Consider the following 20349-nt stretch of genomic DNA (forward strand, 5'->3'; position numbering starts at 1 on the left):
AACACTTAGATCTAGTGAAACAAAAAATAAGCCTACTTGTTTAAGAACACCGTCCATGAGGTTGAAACAACATTACTAAATTTTAGATACAAGAAACTGAAAAAAATTAATAAAAAACAAATAAATTAAATAATAATAACAAGACAAACTTACACTAATCCAGCTCTGCTTACAACCAGTTTATGAGACCAAGAGCAATCCACCCAAAAAAAATACAAAAACCAATACAAAGGTATAAGTTTAACTAATGGTATGTAAAGATTAAGCTTGATATTTTTCTGATTGTCTCTTAAATAAAATATCTCTCAGTCCATATTGAAACGCTCCAAAATATCTCTGATGTTTTAAGTTTCTAGGCAATTCTTCCCATATTTTACAACCAAGGTAGGATAATGACTTAAGACCATAAAGACTATCTACTCTGGTAAAAATAGTTTGTTTCTGAAAATCTTGTTAGATGATTATATATTTTATCAAGGGCATAAGGGGGTTGACATTTTTTTTACTAAAAATAACATTGGATCTTATAAGAAAGCTTAAAGTACAAACTACAAGCCAGTTCTTTATAGAATTAAAAAAATACTTATTAACTTTTGAGATATTGTAATTTTTATAAAAAGTTTATTAAGGTATGGACCGCAAGTTTTTTTGAGGTCAATTTTCTCAGAAATTTAAAAATCACTAAATACCTATCTTCTCCTTCATTTTTTAAGATAGAGACCTCAAATTTTCAGGAAACGTTCATTTTATTGTTTAAAAGACTTTGAATGTTGAAATTTTAAAAATATCAAATAATTAATAATATTAATCATTAAAAATTAATAAAATTTATAAAAACTTAAAATAAAATAGGTGGTTTTTTTTAATAAAAATTTTATTATTCAAAATTAAAAAAATTCCTGCATTCAATCTTTTTAAAAATTGTTAATACACTTTCTGTGAAAATTTGAAGAAGATTGCTAAAAAAATGAAGTAGGAGATAGATTTTTAGTGAAATGGTCTTTTTTCCCGTTTTTAGTTTGTGCCTTCCATTAGGAACCTATTGAGGTCACCAACTTTGACTGCTCATATCTCTAAAAATACTTTGAGTTTTTTCAAGCGGTTAAAAATTTCTGATAGCTAAGATAAAACTCTATTAAATAAGATCAACTTGTAAAAACCAAGGTGGACCCCCCTATGCCCTTAACGTTTGTAAAGTAAGGCTTAAAATAAACTGGTAATATATTTCTTTTGAATTTCTGCTTTAAAATTCCTAAGTTGTATTTGAATATATTTTTAATATCTAATATTTTCTTTTCTAATTTTATACTGTTAACACTTTCATTCCAACATTTAACAGTAATGCACTTTATTTATCTATATATAAGTTTATCAATCTTGGTAATTTTCCTTTATTGGCCCTACCCCAGCATAGCAAACCATAACTTATGTGGCTCATTAAAATTGAATGAAAGATATATAAAACAAAGCATTTTCATTTAACTGATATCTTGTTCTATAGTTTACCTATTTATTTTAGTGATTTAGTTTTAAAATTTTTTATGTGTTCAGTCCAATTTAGATGTAAATCAATCTATTGTAATGCCCAAGTACTTGTAACTTTTTACCTTTTTTGTAAATGAGGTATCTATCTAAATAACTAGAATTATGTTTTTCAAGTAATCTATTTTAATTAAATGAAATTACATGCATATTTTTTTATCAGTATTTGGTTTAATGCTATTATCCTTTAACCATTTTGATGTATTATCTAGTTCTGAATCAGTGGCGTAGCGTGGTATTTTGATCAAGAGCTGCGCAAATTTTTTTCTCAAAAAATCACCTAAATTAGAAATTTTGTATTTAGTTATAAAAAGATCTTTTCATAAGTAATATAATTGAAATAAATTCGACAAGTAAAATAAGTTCAAAGTAACTGTTTGCTAATTTAAAGTTTTTAAGTTAAAAGTATACCTTTTAAGTTTAATTTATCTGATTGTATTTGTTTAAAATAAAAATCACAAACAAAGTTTATTTCTCATAGGCTGACATGCTTTTTCTTGTATGTTTACAAAAATAAAGATCAGAAAACTAGCAGTAGTCTGAACATTTGTTGTAGCGTAAAAAAAAAATGTAAAATTGTTTAATTTTCCTTTAAGCGTGACGTATTTTTGTAAACTTTTTGTAGAAAAATCTGTCATAAGGTTATACTCTCGCGGTGCACTACATTAATTGCGTGCTTTTTGAGTTTGAATTCTAATGAAGTTTATAAAGTTATAAATTTTTTCCTTATGGAGTTTTTCATCAACATCGGTGCGCATTTTCGCTTGCGCACCGAATCAGTGTATTGAGTAATTTCCCTAACTTGTCACTAATTGGTATTCAAAATTTCGTTCAACTTTTCGAATACTAGATAAACATAGTTCAATAAAGGCAAATTAAGCATAAAACAATAAAGATATTACATTCTTTTTTTTTTTTTTTCTTTTTTTGGGTGGCACGCATGCGCCAGTGTCCCTCCCCACGCTACGCCCCTGTTTTGAATTAAGGTATGCAGTGTCTGTTTTGTAATTGTTATTTTTAAATGTGGTATATAATAATGTATTGTCTGCAAAATTTTATACTTTTAGGCTGGTGTTATTTGTTGATGGTGCTGTTTAATTGCATCTGTTCACATCAATTATGTTTTACTTACCTGTGATTGTTTTATTGTTTTATTATAACTTACATTATTTTGCCTTTGAGGACTACCTAAATATTGTCATGCTTATTGTTGAAACTTACAAGAAGACTATCAGTATTTCTTCTATATAGTTTGTTAAGCCTGTTCAGTTTTGAAGATGTTGTGGTCAGGCTTTGTTATGTCACATTCATATTGTATTTTTTTTGTTTTAATGTAGATTCAGTAGTTATCTTAAGTTTTATTTTAACTATTAAAGCTAAATGGATTATCATACCAAATCACTTAGGTTCTAAAGGTAATTGGATAGAACTCTAGTGTTTCATTTTACAATCAAATTAATGATTAATATTAAACAACCAGCTATTCTAGTTAATTTTCAATACATGCCATTAAACAGACAAAATATACAGTTTTCATGTGATTATGACGACATAATACATCAAATATTAAATACAAATTATATTATAATTAAAAGCTTTCATTAAAGATATAAATTATAAGTTTAGGACATGTGTAGAAACTTTATTACTATCTAAGTCAAATCAGTTTTTTTGGTTGATTTTTTTTTAATTTAATACTTTTATTAGATTAGCCAAATCACATCTGATTAATACCAGTTCCTACAAACTTTACGACATGACCAAAAAATGTGCTGTATAACCTCCCAAAGTTCTACTTTTTGGAATTATGATAGTGGTGATTTTTATTGTTAGATAAAATTTAAAGACCCTTGAAGCTAACTGTATTATATATAACCAAGGTGTTTATATATATACTGTCCTGCTCTTTATCATTTAGTGTTTAAGATTAATTATGTAATAAAAAATAGTTAAATAATTATTTTTCAAAATTTTCAAAAAATGTGCAAAATAAATCACTGATAAAGTTTTTGTTCATATTAGTAATTCAATTTTTATTATTATTAAATATACAGATTAGATAGTACGTAGTCTTTATAGTTCCATGAAATATTAAAGCTTTAAATAAATATATATATATATATTTAAAATATTTTCTTTTACAAAATATTGTATGCACAATGTGTAGTGGTTTAAAAATAATTGAGCCTAATAGGCAAGTTTTATTGGTACACTCCGGCTGACTGAAGCAATTTTTTTTCTGTCTGTCCAAGATAGGCAACATTTAGTCAGGATTATTGTAGTAAATTTAAATTTGATAAAATAATAGACATAACATTTTATGAATATTTTAGATTTTCAGTACAAATATGAATATATGGAGGTTTTGTGACATTTATGAATATTTTAAGAAAATTGGTAACAAAAATTTTTTCCTCATACATTTTTATTGAAATACTCACATAACTAACTTTATCTCCAAAAAAATTATTCATATAAAAAAGTTTCTGATATTGTGTAAATAGCCACTAAAATAATGTTTTTTTTTTATCTCATTATAAAATTTGTTTATATAGTAAATATTATTAAATTCTGTATCATTGTTAATACTAACTTCATATCTTGTATTCAAATTATATAATAATAATAATAATATTATATAAAATATAATACTATAATGTTACTAAACTGATGTATGCTTATAGTCTAAAATCATACACATGTTTCTAATTTTCTAAGAATGATTACTCATGAGTTTTTGTTAGAAAATTTGTACATAATTTGAAATAATTTTATTTAGCTCTCATCAGATAAGGGCTGTATCTCACATTTTGTAATTGAAATTTAGAAAGATTATCAAAAAAATATGCCATAAAGCATCAAATGTAAAATAATTCTGTGTTAAGATTTTAATTTTGAATAATTTGTTCTATGTGAATTTAAAGTTTAATTTAAGATTAATTTAAGGAATAAAAACATTTAAGATTATAAAAAACTTGCTTAAAAACTGAATTAAAACATTAAGAGATTTTAAAAACACACAATACTAAAACAACTAAAAAGACTTAATGAGATTTGGTATTTCTTGTTTTTGTTAAAATATTAAGTTTTAGATTTTGTGTTTATCGACACTTTTTAATTAAAAGTAGTTTAATTATAGTTATTTATTGATTCATAGTAATTATTTTAAACATCTTAAACAGATTGTCATGTAGAAAATTACAACCATATCTTTTAAGTGACTTCTAATTGCTTAGTCTTATCTTTATTGCTTTCGTTTTCATTTTTGTGCAAATCTATAAAATTACACTGGCTTAACTTAACTTTATTTAGAAGTGTTTAAGTAACCAAGTTATTAGAAAGTATAAAAAGTTATAAACCTAGCTTAAGTTATAATAGGCTAATTAGAGTAATAAAATTATTAAATTTATAGTTAACCATGTACTTATATAACTTTGTATGAATGAGCTATATAATTAGACATCTAGCTAAATTTTCAGTTAACTTAAGCAATCGAAGTTTAGGGAAAACTTCTTTAAGAAAATTTTAGAAGTAAAATGTTATTAGAAAGTGGATAGATAAACAAATTTTTAACATTGTTGTAAATAGTATTTTTCAAATTGTTTCACAAAATGATTAAAATTTTTCATTCAAAGTTTGTCCTATATTTGTCCTATTCAAAAATGTTTTAGAAAACCATTAGAATTTTAGTGTTACTTCAGATTAACAAAATTTGTTTTTTTTATATTGGTCCTTTTTATATTGTTATGTATAAATATTTACAGTACATAGTTTGGTTGGTAAATCATTGGAAAGTTTATTTCTGAGCTATATAGTTTTTCTGATTAATGGTAGATAACTGACATTTGTTCTGACCCTGATTTATGGCTCACTTGAATTTCACACTGTATAATAAATATGTATTATTGAATTTTTAAAAATCATTTCAAGAAATAATTTTTGATGAAAACATCAGATATTGTAGTATTAATTAAAAATGGCGGATAACAAAACATCACTCCACAAAGTCATAATGGTAGGAGCCGGAGGAGTTGGTAAATCTGCATTGACACTTCAGTTCATGTATGATGAGGTTATTTGTATTTGTATTAAGATTTGTTGGTTGAAATTCAAGTATTACACATCTTTTGTGAAATATCATTTAAAAAATGTGTGATATTCTTTTTGAGTTAAAAAAGAATTTTGAATTTGAATCTAATTGTTGCTCACTTTTATTAGAATTAAGTTATGTATTTATAGTCAACAAATTATAAACTATAAGTTTTTTGTCTGAAAAAAAGTTTTCCAAAGCGAATATATTTTTATACTTTGACTTTTTCAATAATTTATATAATTTAAAAAAATTAAAACTATTTTATAACACATTTAAGTTTTAATATTGATTCAATTATGATTTTTATTTGAGTAAAACTAGGGGTAGGGAGTACAGCACATTTTTTTTGGTCATGTTGTAAAATCCATATGAGGAGTCTTGATTTGGATGTGTTTTGGTATCATTAAGAAGAATTAAAAAAAAATTAAAAAAATTCCTAAAAAAAAAACTGCACCCCAAAAAACTGACCTGAACCCCAAAAATCACATATTTTTTGATTTTTTGACTTAAATAATTATAAAGTCACTCATACACGTCCTATACTTATATTTTTTATCTTAAATTAAAGCTAATAATTATAGGCATACACTTAATGATATTTCAACTGCTTTTGGAATATTATGACGTTATAATCACACAAAATATGTAAATTTTATCTGTAAAATGGTGCGTTTTGAAAAATTAAGAAGCATAGCTGGTTGTCTAATCTAATTAAAACATAATATTTTAAAATAAAACTTTGTAGATATACTTACTTACCTTTAAAATTTAGGTGATGTTGTATGTATATTAATGGGATATTTGATGTCATAATTCATTTAGCTATAAGTATTTAAAAATAACCTAAGAATGTTATTCAATTTGCATTACAACAACATAACGAAATACAAAAAAGTTATAATTTATTATAGGCAACATAATGTTGTATGGCATTAAACATTAAGTTAATGATTGCAAAATAAATAGAGACTAGTATAATAAAGAAATAAAGAACATTGCATAATAAAACGAACATTGCACTGTATCATTTAGTATCAACTTCTAAGATTACTGCAAAATGACTGATACTTTTAAAAATACTAGTATAAAATAACTGTCAAATGATTGATAAAAATCTAACTGACTATATGTACATAATACTCATAAAAATACATAAAAACTACTTTTTAACTTTATGTAAAAGACATCTGTTCTACTATTAAATCTATTTGGACATGGTTTCTCAGTGAAAAAGTAATAGATCTTTCATTAGAAACATCCCATTCCCCATCAACTTTACAATCAAGAATAGAATCTAAATGCAAGTTTAGCAAATCACGTTTAGGTGGGTGTTTCCACTTCGAATTTCTTCTGTCTTGAACTCTCATGAGGTGGTCCATCTTATAAGTCCCATCATCATTTTTACCTTCACACATAGCAATATACCATGTGTCTGATGACCCTTCACTAATTTATGTGACATAAAAATTCCCTTCCATAATATCTTCATTTTTTCTTTCTGTATATTGGGGGAAGAACCCCCTACAATTAATAATGCATCAGTGTTTATTGGTAAAGAACATAGAGAGCACTCATCATCTTCTGCAACAAGAGCACATAAGTTTAGAAGTCTTTCTTCGTGAGTATTACCATTAATTTTAAAAAGTTCTGGATTGTATAACACTTCAGATTTGTGAGACTCTCTAAAGTAAATTAACTCATTACGAACAATAACTTCATTTCGATCAGGATGAGATTTTAAAATAGAACGCAGCTCTTCCACGCTCACTACAGGCCCACCCCAACTTTTACACAGTTTGAGATGTTTCTGCACATATTGATTCCTTTTTTTCCCTTTTTCAATTTTTTCCTTTATCTGTTTGAGCTTTAAATTTTTTTGATCTGCTACCCACCTTTGCTCCATCTCATTCAGAAATCGAACAACTTTATTAAATTTTTTTTCATGTTTAGTTTGAAAAGAATCAGATATAAGTAATGTACAGTCATTTCTTATCCCTTTTGCTGTGAATCATTGGTTCCTAAACTTTGCCACTGCTGCTCGCCTTCCAAAACCAGCAAGGTGTCTTTCAGATTCCAAGTTGTTTGTTGGGAGTCCAACCAGTTCTTCATTACTTAATAGGTTGAGCTCAGTAGCACGTAGTGGATTTGACAAACAAAACTTTCCAAAACCATATTCTCTACCTTTTTGGCGATCAAAAACTTGAGCAGCATGGAAACACATTTTCTTAAGAATTTTACAACATATCTCAGAAGTTGGGTTTAACACTTTAATATGTGGATAATGTACATCATAAGCATCCAAAGTATTCATTATTCCATTGCTGAGATTGTATAGTTTAGGAAATACTTTGAGAAGGTCTTGTTGAGAGCTAACCTCAACAAAGTGTAAAAATGGTAGTGTTACCTTGTGAGTAAAGTAAGAAAGTGCCTCAAGTTCAGTCATTAGAAATTCAGAGTCAAGCAGTAGTTTGACGACTTCCACATGCTGGTTGCTTAGGTGCGTTTCATTTATAAGCATGCAAATAAACGGAAGGCTTTGCAAAATAGATGAGGCAGAATACCCAAGTTTGGTAAACCTGCGTTCGTGATAGATTACAAGGCGATTAACTTGGTTTTCTCTGTTTAAAATGTAGTCAAAGAGATCTGCTTGATTTGTACTGTGTGCTGACTTTTCATGACAGGTTTAGAGTGTTTTTTATATCTTTATCAACAAACAATTGAAATGACTTAGTAATATCTTTCTGGTTGATTGACTTCAAAATTCGTCATTCAAAATCATAGAAACTAAAAGTAAAACCAGCAGAAGAATTTGCTTTTTATAATAAAAAAATTCCATTTTACAGACAAAATTTGCATATTTTGTATAATTATGACGTCATAATATATCAAAAGCAGTTGAAATGTCATTAAAGGTATGCCTACAATTATTAGCTTTCATTTAAGATATAATATATAAGTCTAGGACATGTATGAGTGACTTTATTACTATTTAAGTTGAAAAATCAAAAATTATGTGATTTTTGGGGTCCAGATCAGTTTTTTGGGTTGCAGTTTTTTTTTTAGGATTAAAAAAAAATTTTTTTTTAATTCTTCTTAATTAGACCAAAACACATCCAAATCAAGACTCCTCATGTGTCTAGCAAACATCTCCCAAGTACTCCCTACCCCTAGTAAAACTACACTAAAACTATAAGTAAAAAACTGTAAGTAAAAAATGATAAAATTTAATATAATGACTATTAATAATCTTCAGTAAAATATTTATATTTTTTATAAAAACTACTAACTAATTAAGTCATTTTAATTATCGTTTATTATTATTTTAAAGATTTAAAAAAAAAACAGTGTTTATTATATTATCCTTGTTTTTCTAGAGATTTAGTTAGAAAATAAATAAATGTAAGTATAAATGTTTTGAGTGTGTTTAGATCAGACATGTTAAAAAGCTCTGCTTTGTTTACTCAAGCGTGAAAATATTAACTTAAAACAAACCAAAAATAAAACACTTCATTGCTGAATTACCATAGTAACTGTTAGCATTTTAACATCTCTGGTTTAGATACATATATAATACAGGAGCTAAAAAACCTGAAATCTTTGAAAAACCTTAAATTTGACATATTAGGCAAAAAAAACCTAGGATTTCAGAAATTAGGAAAAAATCAAGGAATTTCAAACAAAAATCACAAAAAAAAACCTAGAAAAACTTGGAATTTTAAACTATTTTACATGTAAAGTAACAAAATTTTGATTGTATACTAAGATTCTATCACAATTTTTTTTTTTCACCATTTGTATTTTTCTTTAATTGAAAATACAATTAAAGTAGCTTTACAGTATCTATTCAATGTTGAGATAAAATTTAAAACAGATTATCCAAGTAAATTACCAAAAAATCTGTTTTAAAAAACCTTGATAAAATATACAAAAAAAAATTGGCAATCCTATAATATTAATGTTATATGTTTTATAGTGTTATAATAATAAATTTTACATAAATATATTTTTACAGTTTGTTGAAGATTATGAGCCCACAAAAGCAGACAGCTATAGAAAAAAAGTAGTCCTAGATGGCCAGGACAGCCAAATTGATATTCTCGACACTGCTGGACAAGTTGGTTGTTTTAATTTGTTTTTAATGTAACTATTTGTTATATATAAGTTTATTTTGATAATTTTCAAAGTTTTATTTTTATATAAATAAATTGTATTTAAAAAATAGATATATTTGCAAAATTATTAGAATAAAGCATTGCGGGAACATATTTTATCCCTTTTCTTTTTGTCAAAGTTACAACTTTTGTTTCAAGTTTCATTGAAGCTTTAAGTTACTAAGCTCTTCCTTGATAGTTATTCAAAACACATATATTTGTATTATTTGTTTAATTAGTTTTATAAATATTCTTATACATATGTTGAGTATATATAACATATATTATATAATACCTCACACTAAGGCCACTCAGGGGAACTTAGTATTGTTTGATTTTTTTTTAAACTCAGGCTGACTCAAGCTTATTAATTTATTTTTGCAAAACTCAATTTTAGATAATTTTTGGGTGAACAAGGATTTAAATTCTGAAATTTTTATATTTATAATTCAGAGTTTTTCTGAAATATACATTCTAAATAATTTTTTTTTTCAATATAAAACTCTACTTTTAAAATCCTGTTAGTTAACCTTTAAAACACTTTGTTTTTCAAGTTTAAATTAGATTTTAGAGATATTACTTAAAGAAGTTTTAAAACTTGCTATAATATTATAGTTTTTATAATAATAAATTTTATATTTTGATAAATACTTCTTTATTATTTTTGCTGTCATATTTGTTTATTATATCTTCAGGAGCATTTTCTATCTTTTGAAAGATTCAAATTAATTTTTGAGATGTTTTCCATTTAAAAACTATATAAAAATATGAGCTGTCCTGTAACTACTTTTTATATAGTTCAGTCTAGTTTTTTATTTCAATTGTTTTTTGTTTTAATGTCTTCTAGTTGTTCTGTCATTTTTGTAATATTTTAAGAAATTAAGCTTGATTAACTGTCAAATTTTTCACTTTTTGAAATATATTACTAAATTTTTATTTGTTTTAGAAGCTGAGGCTTACTCAGACTAGTTTAATGTGATTCAGGCTAAATTTTATGCTTAATATAGTGACAACCCTAATAAAATACATACGACTTTAGCAAAACAGAAATTTAATTTTTTTTTATTAATTATTTATAAGTGGTCTTTAAAAAATGGAGTTAAAATGTTAAATATTTAATAATTAATAATATTGAATAGTAAATATTAAATGTAAAAATTGCTGTAAATGAAAACATAAACTTCTTATAATGACTTAAGTAACATAAGTGATAATTTAATGACTAAAATTCCAAATATCTAAATCAGCTTAACATAATTGTTAGCTGTTTTTTACTTTAAAATTATTTATGTCCAGATTTTTAATTAGTTTGTTGTAGTGTAAATAACTTGAATTTTCATTAAAAGACTTATATTTATCCTAGTATATATTTTATAAAATTCAAAAGGCTAAGCATTTAAATTGAACAAAAGTATTTAGGTTTGATTTTGTTAAATGTTTGAATTTTATTTGAATAATTTAAAAATAGTTTGAATTTTAGTAAACAATTACCAAACCTTTGTCTATAAAAACTCAAAAGTACATTTTTCAGATCAAGTGCTTCTAAAAATCTTTAATTTCAAAACTCTTGACATTTTTGTTGATTTTCTTATTCTTGAACATTTAGTCTACTAGATAAAAGGTGGCCATTTTACCATAAAATAAGGGGCAACCCTTTTAAGTATAATTATTTTGTGTTGAATTAATGAACAAAATTTATTTTCAAACAGGAAGATTATGCTGCAATCCGAGATAATTACTTCAGAAGTGGCGAAGGTTTCTTGTGTGTTTTCTCAATCACTGACAAGTCCTCTTTTGATGAAACTAACGACTTTCGGTTGGTTGTTGTTTGTTTGCTACTGTGTTACATAAAAGTTTTGTTTTTATTTAGTATTCTAATTTTTGGTATGATTTTAATATTTCTTGGAGTTTATTCATCTTTTGTTTAATATTATTTTGATTGATTTGTTTTATATGTGGTAATGATAAATCTTTTTTTTTTTTGAAAAAATAATCTTTATAAAATAAAATTCTTAAATACTGCATTATTATGTTAATTTAAACATTTGAAAGTAAACTTAAAAAAAAAAAGATTCTAAGTATTATATATTTTTTTTTAATGTTAACTCACTATTTAGTTTTTTTAATATAATAGTTTACCTTTTCATTACCCAAAATTAGTACTCTAAAACTATAAATGTAAATTTTTTATTGGAAGATTAAATATTGTTTATCAACTAACTTTTGAAATTTTATTCCTTCTCTAATGTTCTTCATAAAACTATAATTATTTTGTTTTTATAATTTGCATTTTTTAGCAAGTTTAGAAAAGTGAAGATACATAGATAAATTGTTATTTTTCTTTTCAGTAGCATATAAGTAGGTCTAAATTGCTGAGCATTTTATAAAAAAAAAGTATTACAAACTAAGATTGATTAAAAATAAAATTACCAGCTACTTACAAGTTTTCATTAGCCTACTTGTCATTTTTTTAAGCACAAGTTAACAAGTTTCTTTGTAAAACATTTTTAGTTTTTTATACATCTAATATTTACTTTTCTGTTGATGTGGTTTAGTATGTCCAAATACCCTAGCTAACATATTAGAATCGCATGTATTTCGACATCTAGTTTGCTTTGTATTTGAAGTGTGCTAAATATCAATTATATTTTTGATATGTGGTCAGTATATCACCCACTTGAGTACATCACTGTGAAAACAACAATGGTGCTTGAAATTATTTGGTTTAGCAAAATAAAGGTCATTAAAAACTTATTTTAATGTGAAAAAACCACAAATCTTGAACTTAAATAGTCATACTTAGCCTTTGAATTTTTTATCATTTTACGATTTGTTTTTTGAAATACTCTGATTAAAGTGATTTAGTTTAAACAAAGTTATAATAGTTTTTTCTGTTTTTAAATTAGTAATGTAATATGATTGTTGTTATACTAAACAATAAAGTTCCATTAAAAACTTGTATTATCAAAGGAAGTTTCTTAATTTTTTGTATGCACCTTCAATACTAAATGTTTTATTTTGACAAAATTTTATTCTATATCTCAGAATCTGTTTTGAATTATCTAAAACTGAACAAGAATGCGGTAGCTGAGGCAAAGGTTTACAAAATAAGGCTAACTTGTAAAAAACAGATAACACCCCTTTAATGGCCTTTGTATAAGTAGAATAGTATTTGTATAGATATTTAACCAAAATTCACTGTGCTCACAAACCATGAAGAGATTAAGAATTATTTGTAATGCAATGTGAACACATTTAAAGCAGTAACAGCAATGGATAAAAAAATATAATTTTATTATAAACAATTAACTTATCCTCTGAATAAGGTATTCTTGTTTGAAAATTATTTTTTTGTTTTACTTGCTAAAGATGTAAGTAAAAAATAATAATTTTAATGAGAAAGCAGCAATATTTACAATAACTTATGTAAATACAGTATGTATAGAATAGTGTCATACTATATTAACAAATTTAAACAATTTATAATAAATCTTCATTGAGAACCATCAAACCAGTTATGACTTTTACGTTATATTGTCCAAGTAAAAATGTTAAATAATTTTGTAACTATACTTAACCCAGTTTTTAATTCAAGAACTTAATACTAAATAACCATTATGCTTTAATAGATTGTATTTTTTTATGTAGTAAATGGTTATAAATGTATTTTTGAAAACTAATGGTTATGTAAAAAAAAATATAGTCGATTTAGTTGAGATAGTTTTTTACAACATAAAAGTTTGTTTATAATAACTTTTAATTAAGTAAAACCATAAAAGTAAGTTAAACCAAACCGTTCAAATACTTTTAAGCAATTAGCACTAGTGTACTTATAGTGAAAACTGGTTATAATTGTTTATTATTTACTAATGTATCAATATAACTAATATTAAGACTAAAACCAGAGCAAAAAATCTAAAAGAAAATAATAAGAGTAGTCTCTTTTTTAAGTTGTACATTCCACTTAAAAAACAAACACTTTACAAAACAATCAAAAATAAAATCATTTGTTGTTTACTTAATGTCCCTCATGAAAATAAAGTTTAATAAAACAAACCAGGGAGCAGATATTGCGAGTAAAAGGAGTGGACAGTTCAACTGCATCAAGCATTCCATTTTTATTAGTTGGAAATAAATCCGATCTCACCGAACAAAGACAGGTTTTTTTTTATGTAATTAGTATAAAAGAAAATTTATGGGAAAACACACTTAAAATAAAACGTTATAATGTTTTATTATGTTTTTGAATAAAATGTTTAATAATTAAATGTATTTTAAATAATTTTGTGTTCAGCAAACTTGTTTTTTGTTTGAATGTACAAGCGAAGTAAAACACTTGTTTAATATACTATCTAAGTTTATTTTTTAAGTCTCTTACATAAAAAACTACATAAGTTGTTATTAAATGTGTAAAGTATACTGTATAGTTTAAAATTCTGAAAATGGTTATTCATTTCATAGCATTATAAAAGTAATTCAAAAGTAGTAGGAATAATTTTTTATTTGCCTAATAAGGTATTGTTAACATAAGTTCTGTAAAAGTATTACTATAGAAGTATTAAAATTTAAAGTACTAGTACTAATCAACCCAAAAGATTACCCTTTGTATCATTTCAATAAATAGCACTTCATCCTAAAAAAAAGGAGAATTTATACAATTAGCTAACATAGAATATAAAGCAATTAATAAAACAATACAGGTAAGCGAAGAAGAAGCGCAGCAGTTAGCAGACAAGATGGGCGTCCGCTACGTTGAAACTTCAGCCAAGTTCAGAAACAACGTTGACAAGGTGAACATTTTATATAATTCCTTGCATGTAACACAAGCATGATCGTTTTCATTTGTTTATATTTTTTTTCATTTAAATTTTGGGGCTGGTAAATTTCATTAGTACTGATGTTTGAATCAATACGTTTTCTTAGTTTTTAGTATAAAAGTGGGTTACGAATATAAACAAGTATTTTGTAAGGGGTGCTACTCAAAACTCTTGTAATAAAATCCAAACAACTAATTTTTCAAGCATAGTTCCTTTCATGTCACTACTTAAAAAAAACTATTTTTACTAAACTAGTTTTACGTTAAGTTTTAAAGTATTTTCAGAAAGTAACCAAGTGAGAACTATGTGTGAGGATGTGTTGTTAAATTACTGTAGGGAAACATCGTGGTAAAAAAAATAAGGGCGCTTTATTTTAAAAGAATATACTTTAACTTATCACAAGATCTCGTACATTCTATAATCAAAATTAGATAGTATAATGTTTTGTTTAAACTTATAAATTTAAAAAACTACTTTTCTCAATCTTTTTTATACTCAAACTCTGTAGATTTTAAAAAATAAGAGTCCTTTAATCGTTGATATACCAATTTATATTTAAAATAATAAAGGTTTAGTTAGAGCATACTCAAAAAACAATTTTTTGCAATAAGTATAGAAACTGCAAGTTTAATTTTTTTACGCGCCTAAATTTTCAGTATATTTTTAAACAAATAAGAAAGAATCGTTAACTTTGCTAATAATAGAATGAATAATTTGTGTTTGCTACTTTTTAAATGCTTTTAGTAACTTCCTTTTCATATTAAATCTTTCAACTACTTCCACATAAGTCAAAAGTAACAATGTGTTGTAATCAAATGTTAAAGTGTCTAAATATAGAAAGTTTGACAACATATCACTTAAATTTTTAAAAGGGTTAAAATAAAAAGCTTAAAGCTTATTTACTTATACTTACATACTTATTATCACGTGCCAGAAATAGAAGTTTCTATATTAGTTAACGGAGTTTGTTCAATTTTAAAGTTGCTTTTAAAATGTAGTGATTTCTATTAGCAGGATTGCCAAAAAACCTGGAACCCTAAAAAAACCTGGAGTTTGATAATTTTGACTAAAAGAAGGAGGAAAAACTTAGAACTTTAGAAATTTTGAAAAAAGACTGGATTTTTAAACAAAAATCTTTTAAAATCCTTGAATTTTAAACAATTTTTACATGTGAAGTAAAAAAATTCGATTTGACTCAAAAAATCTGTCATGTAGTTAAATTTCTTTAATGTTATTTTTTTATAAAAACGCAATTAAAGAAGCTTAAAAATAACTTTTAGATATTGTTATACTAATTAAGACAGTTTTTAGCTTAAACTTAATTTTATACTAAAAATAGACTCGAAAACTTGTACTTTTGAAAACCTGGAAGAAATTCAGAAAACCTGGTAGAAATATCTCCAATTTTTTTGGCAACGCTAAATTAAGCTGTGCTTGTATGGTTCAATATTTCAAAAGTAAGGGTTAAAAAATATGTTTAATAGCAAAGAAAAGCTTGTGATTATCACTGTTTTCCAGAACAAACCATATGGCTTCCTTGGGGCAACCTCAGAAATTTGTAAGCTGGTCATAAGCTGCAAAGGGCCGAGAGTAGTAAAGGGGCCGTAAGGGTGGGGGTACGAGGCAATAAATTTAGTTTTACAATAGATATTCTGGAGTTCGTGATGAAGAGCAAAAAAAGGTCTTAGACGTGATAAAATGTAGTTTAGGTGGCCAAAGCTTTTTTTCTTCGAAGGGAGTCTTATAAAAAAAAGTTTTGGAAACCCTGATCTAGGGTGTCATTACAAGTGCTTAATAAAAAGATTTTTATTTTTTTATGATCAAAAAGGTTTTTATGATGCATCAAAATATTCTCTATTTACAATGTAGTAAACTATTTACAAAATAGTAGTAATTAGCATTTCAGTAATTTTCATAGGAAAATTTTTAAAATTACCACTCTATATTTAATCTTTTTTATTTTTTTATTTGTATTTTTTGTGTTGCACTTATTCAGTTCATGCATGCCACATTATTTTGCAGGTTTTCTTCGATCTTCTGGCTCTGATACGGAGCGAGAAGAACAAAAAAGAAGAAAATCTTCCTCAGAAGCAGGTTCAAGAGGATCAGGGCTGCTTTGCCAACTGCAAGAAAAGATGTAACATCATGTAAATGCATCATTACAACGTGTGAAATCATGATGTTTTTTTATGTTGAAATAATATTCCTTTCATCGTTTTTATAAACTTCTATCTTTCCAAATTGACCTTTTTTACTAAATTCCTAACGCTTCCCTTAATTCAACAATTTAATTTAATTTTTGTTGAACATGAAAGTTAGTGTTTGATGTTTCTTTGCAAAAAAGTAGCATCATGTAAAATATTTATAGTTTTTATTTTGATAAGTGTGTGGGATCATGATGTATATTCTTTGCTGAAATATGTTTAAGTTAGAATTTGTTGTTTCTTATATGTTCAAATACGTGTAATAAATATGCTTATTGAAAAATTTTCAGTTGATATATGTTTTTTTAATTTAAATAATTCAGTGTAAAATGGCAAACGTATTATAATTACACTTTAAAACTTGTTTATACGTTAGTTGTTCTGTTAACGACTATTTTTGATTACTCATTGATAAATATTAATTACTTTTTATAACTATTCGTAAACTTTATACAAAAAAAAAACTCTTTAGTTTAATATTTTCCACACCAACTGTATCGATTTGTTCTGTATAAAATAAAATTTGTTTTTAATATTTGTTTTGATTACAAGTGATCATTTTAATCTAAGCATTTGAACTAATTTTTTCTTGATTTATGTAAATAATTTTGTGAATTTTTGTTTGCTGGTGATTATTGGACCAAATGTTACCATTTTTAAATTGGCAACTTTTTTTTTAAATCTCTTGCTAAACTTAATAATTTTACACTCACTTTAAGTTTTTTTTATTGGAAATTCCAATGTTTCAGTTTTTTGCAATATACTTTGTGTTTTTATTTAAGTTTTAAATTGTTTTTATTTTCAAATTTTTTATAAGTTCTGAAGTAATTACATTTACTAGGAAATAAAAACATAGATTATAAAGATACAATAAACTTTGTTTAATAAAAAATTGTTGAGCAATGTAAAATCTTTTGTTTTTGAATCATCAAAAAAAATTTTCCAACATTAAGCCATTTTCTGTACAAAAGTATTTTCTTAAAATTTTACAAAGAATTATTTTATGAAAAGTTTTTAATTTTTTTATCATTTGCTATAGTTAGTTTTTACGTTTTGTAAGTAATGACAAATAGCTTTAAATTGTGGTTTTTTTTTTACTTTTTTTCTTAACATTCGAAGCTTTATACTCTAGTGCTTTTAAGTTTAAAATTTAAGAAGCATAAAAGTACCTTAAATGTGTTTATTATATTTTATTTACTTTTCATTAATTGTAGAAAATGCAATTTGCCTTAAATGTAAAAACAAAAAAAAAATCTTTATCTTTTGAAAAGATTTCGTTAGTTTTATTAATAAATCTTCGAACAAAAATTAGTATGTTGTGTTTTTTTAAAGTGTTATTAAATAGTAATATCTATTAAATAAATTACTCTTCTTTGTTAAAGAGTAAGTTTTTAAGATTTATCAAGTTATGTTTTATATAAAGCTTAAAGTTTATTAAGATTAAATTACACATTGCAAAATACCTTAACAATTTTTTATTAAGTCTAGCGTAAAAAAAAAAGTCATACTTACTAAATAACCTAAGGAGAAAAATTACCGCTGTACAACTATTAGCTACTGAATGATAAACAGAGTTTAAATAGGATATTCAACGAAAATGTAATTAATACCATATCAATACATCATTTAAAAATGTATCGAAAGGTTTTTCAAGTAAAACAGTTCAATGAATTTTAAATGTCAAATGATGCTTGAAAAAAGATAAATATTTATGGAATTTACGTTCGCTTGAACTATTATGTGTGAATGAGAAAGTTAAAATATCTGATTTCACATATGTTGCACTATTGTGTTGAAGTCGATAGAATTTTTTTTAACTCTTTTGCCTTTATATTTTAAATATTTTCAGAATTGTTAAGAAAAAGTTAGTTTTTTTTTTAAATATACAAGTAGGTAAATATTCAAAACTAAAGAAGTATAATTTATAGAATTGTTGAGAGTATACCATAAAAGTGCTTTGAGATTTATATAAAACTGTTTTTATACTAAACCTTTAAAAATGTATTATTTGTATGAATTTAAAATCCAACAACGTTCTCTAATCTCTTTAACTTACTTATAAAGTTTAAATAATTTTGTTTTAGATAATTAAACAGTTAGGGTACACTGTGTGGCGTTTATAAAATAATATTTCCATTAATAATTTTTTTTTTCATTAATGCTGCATGATTTACATTTTGTTATGCACGTTTGTCTGTTTTCATTTTTTTATTTGTTTTAATTTTAAAAATATAATTGTTTTAACAAATTAGTTTATATAATACTTTTTATGAATAGTGTTAGTTAGAGTGCTATTAACCTTAATTCAAATATTCATGTCTTGAAAAAAATAACTGTCATGTTTTTCAACATAGTCAATTATTACTAAGTTGATTTGAATTAATAAAACCTTTATAATCATTTAAAAATAAACGTATGCCATATAATAAACTTCACAATATTCTTAAATATAGGTTTGTATGACTCATAAACTGTAGTTTTCGTGCGTGTTTAAAGTTGTATATAGAGTTATATTTTACGTTAGAAAAAACAAGATTGTTATCAGGTTCGTAGCGATAATTTTTAGTTATTAAAATTTAACTTACAGACATAAACCACTTAAAACGTCATTTATTGTTTAATTATAGTAATTTTAATACATTATAGTTTTTAAACATTGTTTAAATGCTATTTTCTATGACTCTCACATATTTTTTTAGATTTATTTAAGCACTGACGAGGTCTTTGACCAAAACTTAGTTTGTAAAATAAATTTTTGAAAGAATAAATTCATAAATTTAAACATGTTAGAGTTATTCAAATAGCACCATTATTTTGGGAACCGCTCAGTTCTAACCCGCACAATTCCCACCTGTTCAAATTCGAAAACTTACCGACTAAGGGTAAGGGGTAACAATGATAAAAAAAAAGAAAAAAAAAAACAAAAAACATGTATATAAATAGAATAAAAAATATACTATTATATTACAACTAATATATTAAAGTTATTTTTCCTTCGTAGTTTATCTGTTAATTAAGTATGTAAAAGTTTAAATTGTTTTAACGAATTGACAGGTATTCTTCGATTTAATGCGGATGGTAACTGAACAAAAAGAAAAGGAAAATACACAAAATATGAAGGAGGATAAAAAAGAAAGTAAAGGGTGTGCTTGCGTTATATTTTAGTTTGCTATCAATTTCTTTATTTGAAAAGCTAACGTTAAAGAAATGATAAAGTTATATACAGATAATTTAAAGCTTGTATTTTTATACAAGCTATTGAAAATTCAGCATATTTTAATACATTTTTTGAATTTTTGTTTGTAATTAAGTTTACTTACAACTTAAACCTGGTTCGATTTCATTAATTAAAAACTATAACTTTGATTTTTTTTTTAAGTGTTTGTTTTGTAAATGTGCAAACAAAAATGTATTAAATTTTAAACGGTAGTATATAATTTGAAAATGCAGTTTTCTTTCTTATTTTGTTAAATTATAAAGGTTTTGATAAAATGTTATAATTTTGTATGAAAGCCTTAATAACTTTGGTTTGTGTAAATTGA

The 20349-nt window shown here is 24.9% G+C and overlaps 1 protein-coding gene across 2 annotated transcripts; it reads left to right on the forward strand.

The window, feature by feature from the left end:
* The first annotated feature begins 5492 nt into the window (after positions 1-5492).
* LOC145848056 (ras-related protein Ral-A-like) lies at positions 5493-20084 on the forward strand. 2 transcript variants are annotated; one of them, XM_082953810.1, is made up of 6 exons: positions 5493-5614; positions 9648-9749; positions 11496-11602; positions 13847-13946; positions 14487-14576; positions 19862-20084. In XM_082953810.1, the coding sequence occupies exons 1-6, from the start codon at positions 5519-5521 to the stop codon at positions 19970-19972; spliced, it is 606 nt and encodes a 201-aa protein (XP_082809936.1). In that variant the 5' UTR covers positions 5493-5518; the 3' UTR covers positions 19973-20084. The 2 variants fall into 2 exon arrangements, with proteins under 2 accessions (XP_082809936.1, XP_082809934.1); XM_082953808.1 differs by lacking the exon at positions 19862-20084 and adding an exon at positions 16626-17286.
* Positions 20085-20349: the final 265 nt, after the last annotated feature.

The sequence above is a fragment of the Thalia democratica genome, chromosome 1 (genome assembly GCF_965202585.1).
Source record: "Thalia democratica chromosome 1, ktThaDemo2.hap1.1, whole genome shotgun sequence".
In the NCBI taxonomy this organism is placed as follows: Eukaryota; Metazoa; Chordata; class Thaliacea; order Salpida; family Salpidae; genus Thalia; species Thalia democratica.

Coding starts and splice junctions, on each gene's coding strand:
- LOC145848056 (XM_082953808.1), top strand. CDS start 5,519: ATGGCGGATAACAAAACATCACTCCACAAAGTCATAATGGTAGGAGCC. Junction 5,615..9,647: donor TTCAGTTCATGTATGATGAG/GTTATTTGTATT, acceptor ATATTTTTACAG/TTTGTTGAAGATTATGAGCC. Junction 14,577..16,625: donor TCAGAAACAACGTTGACAAG/GTGAACATTTTA, acceptor ATTATTTTGCAG/GTTTTCTTCGATCTTCTGGC.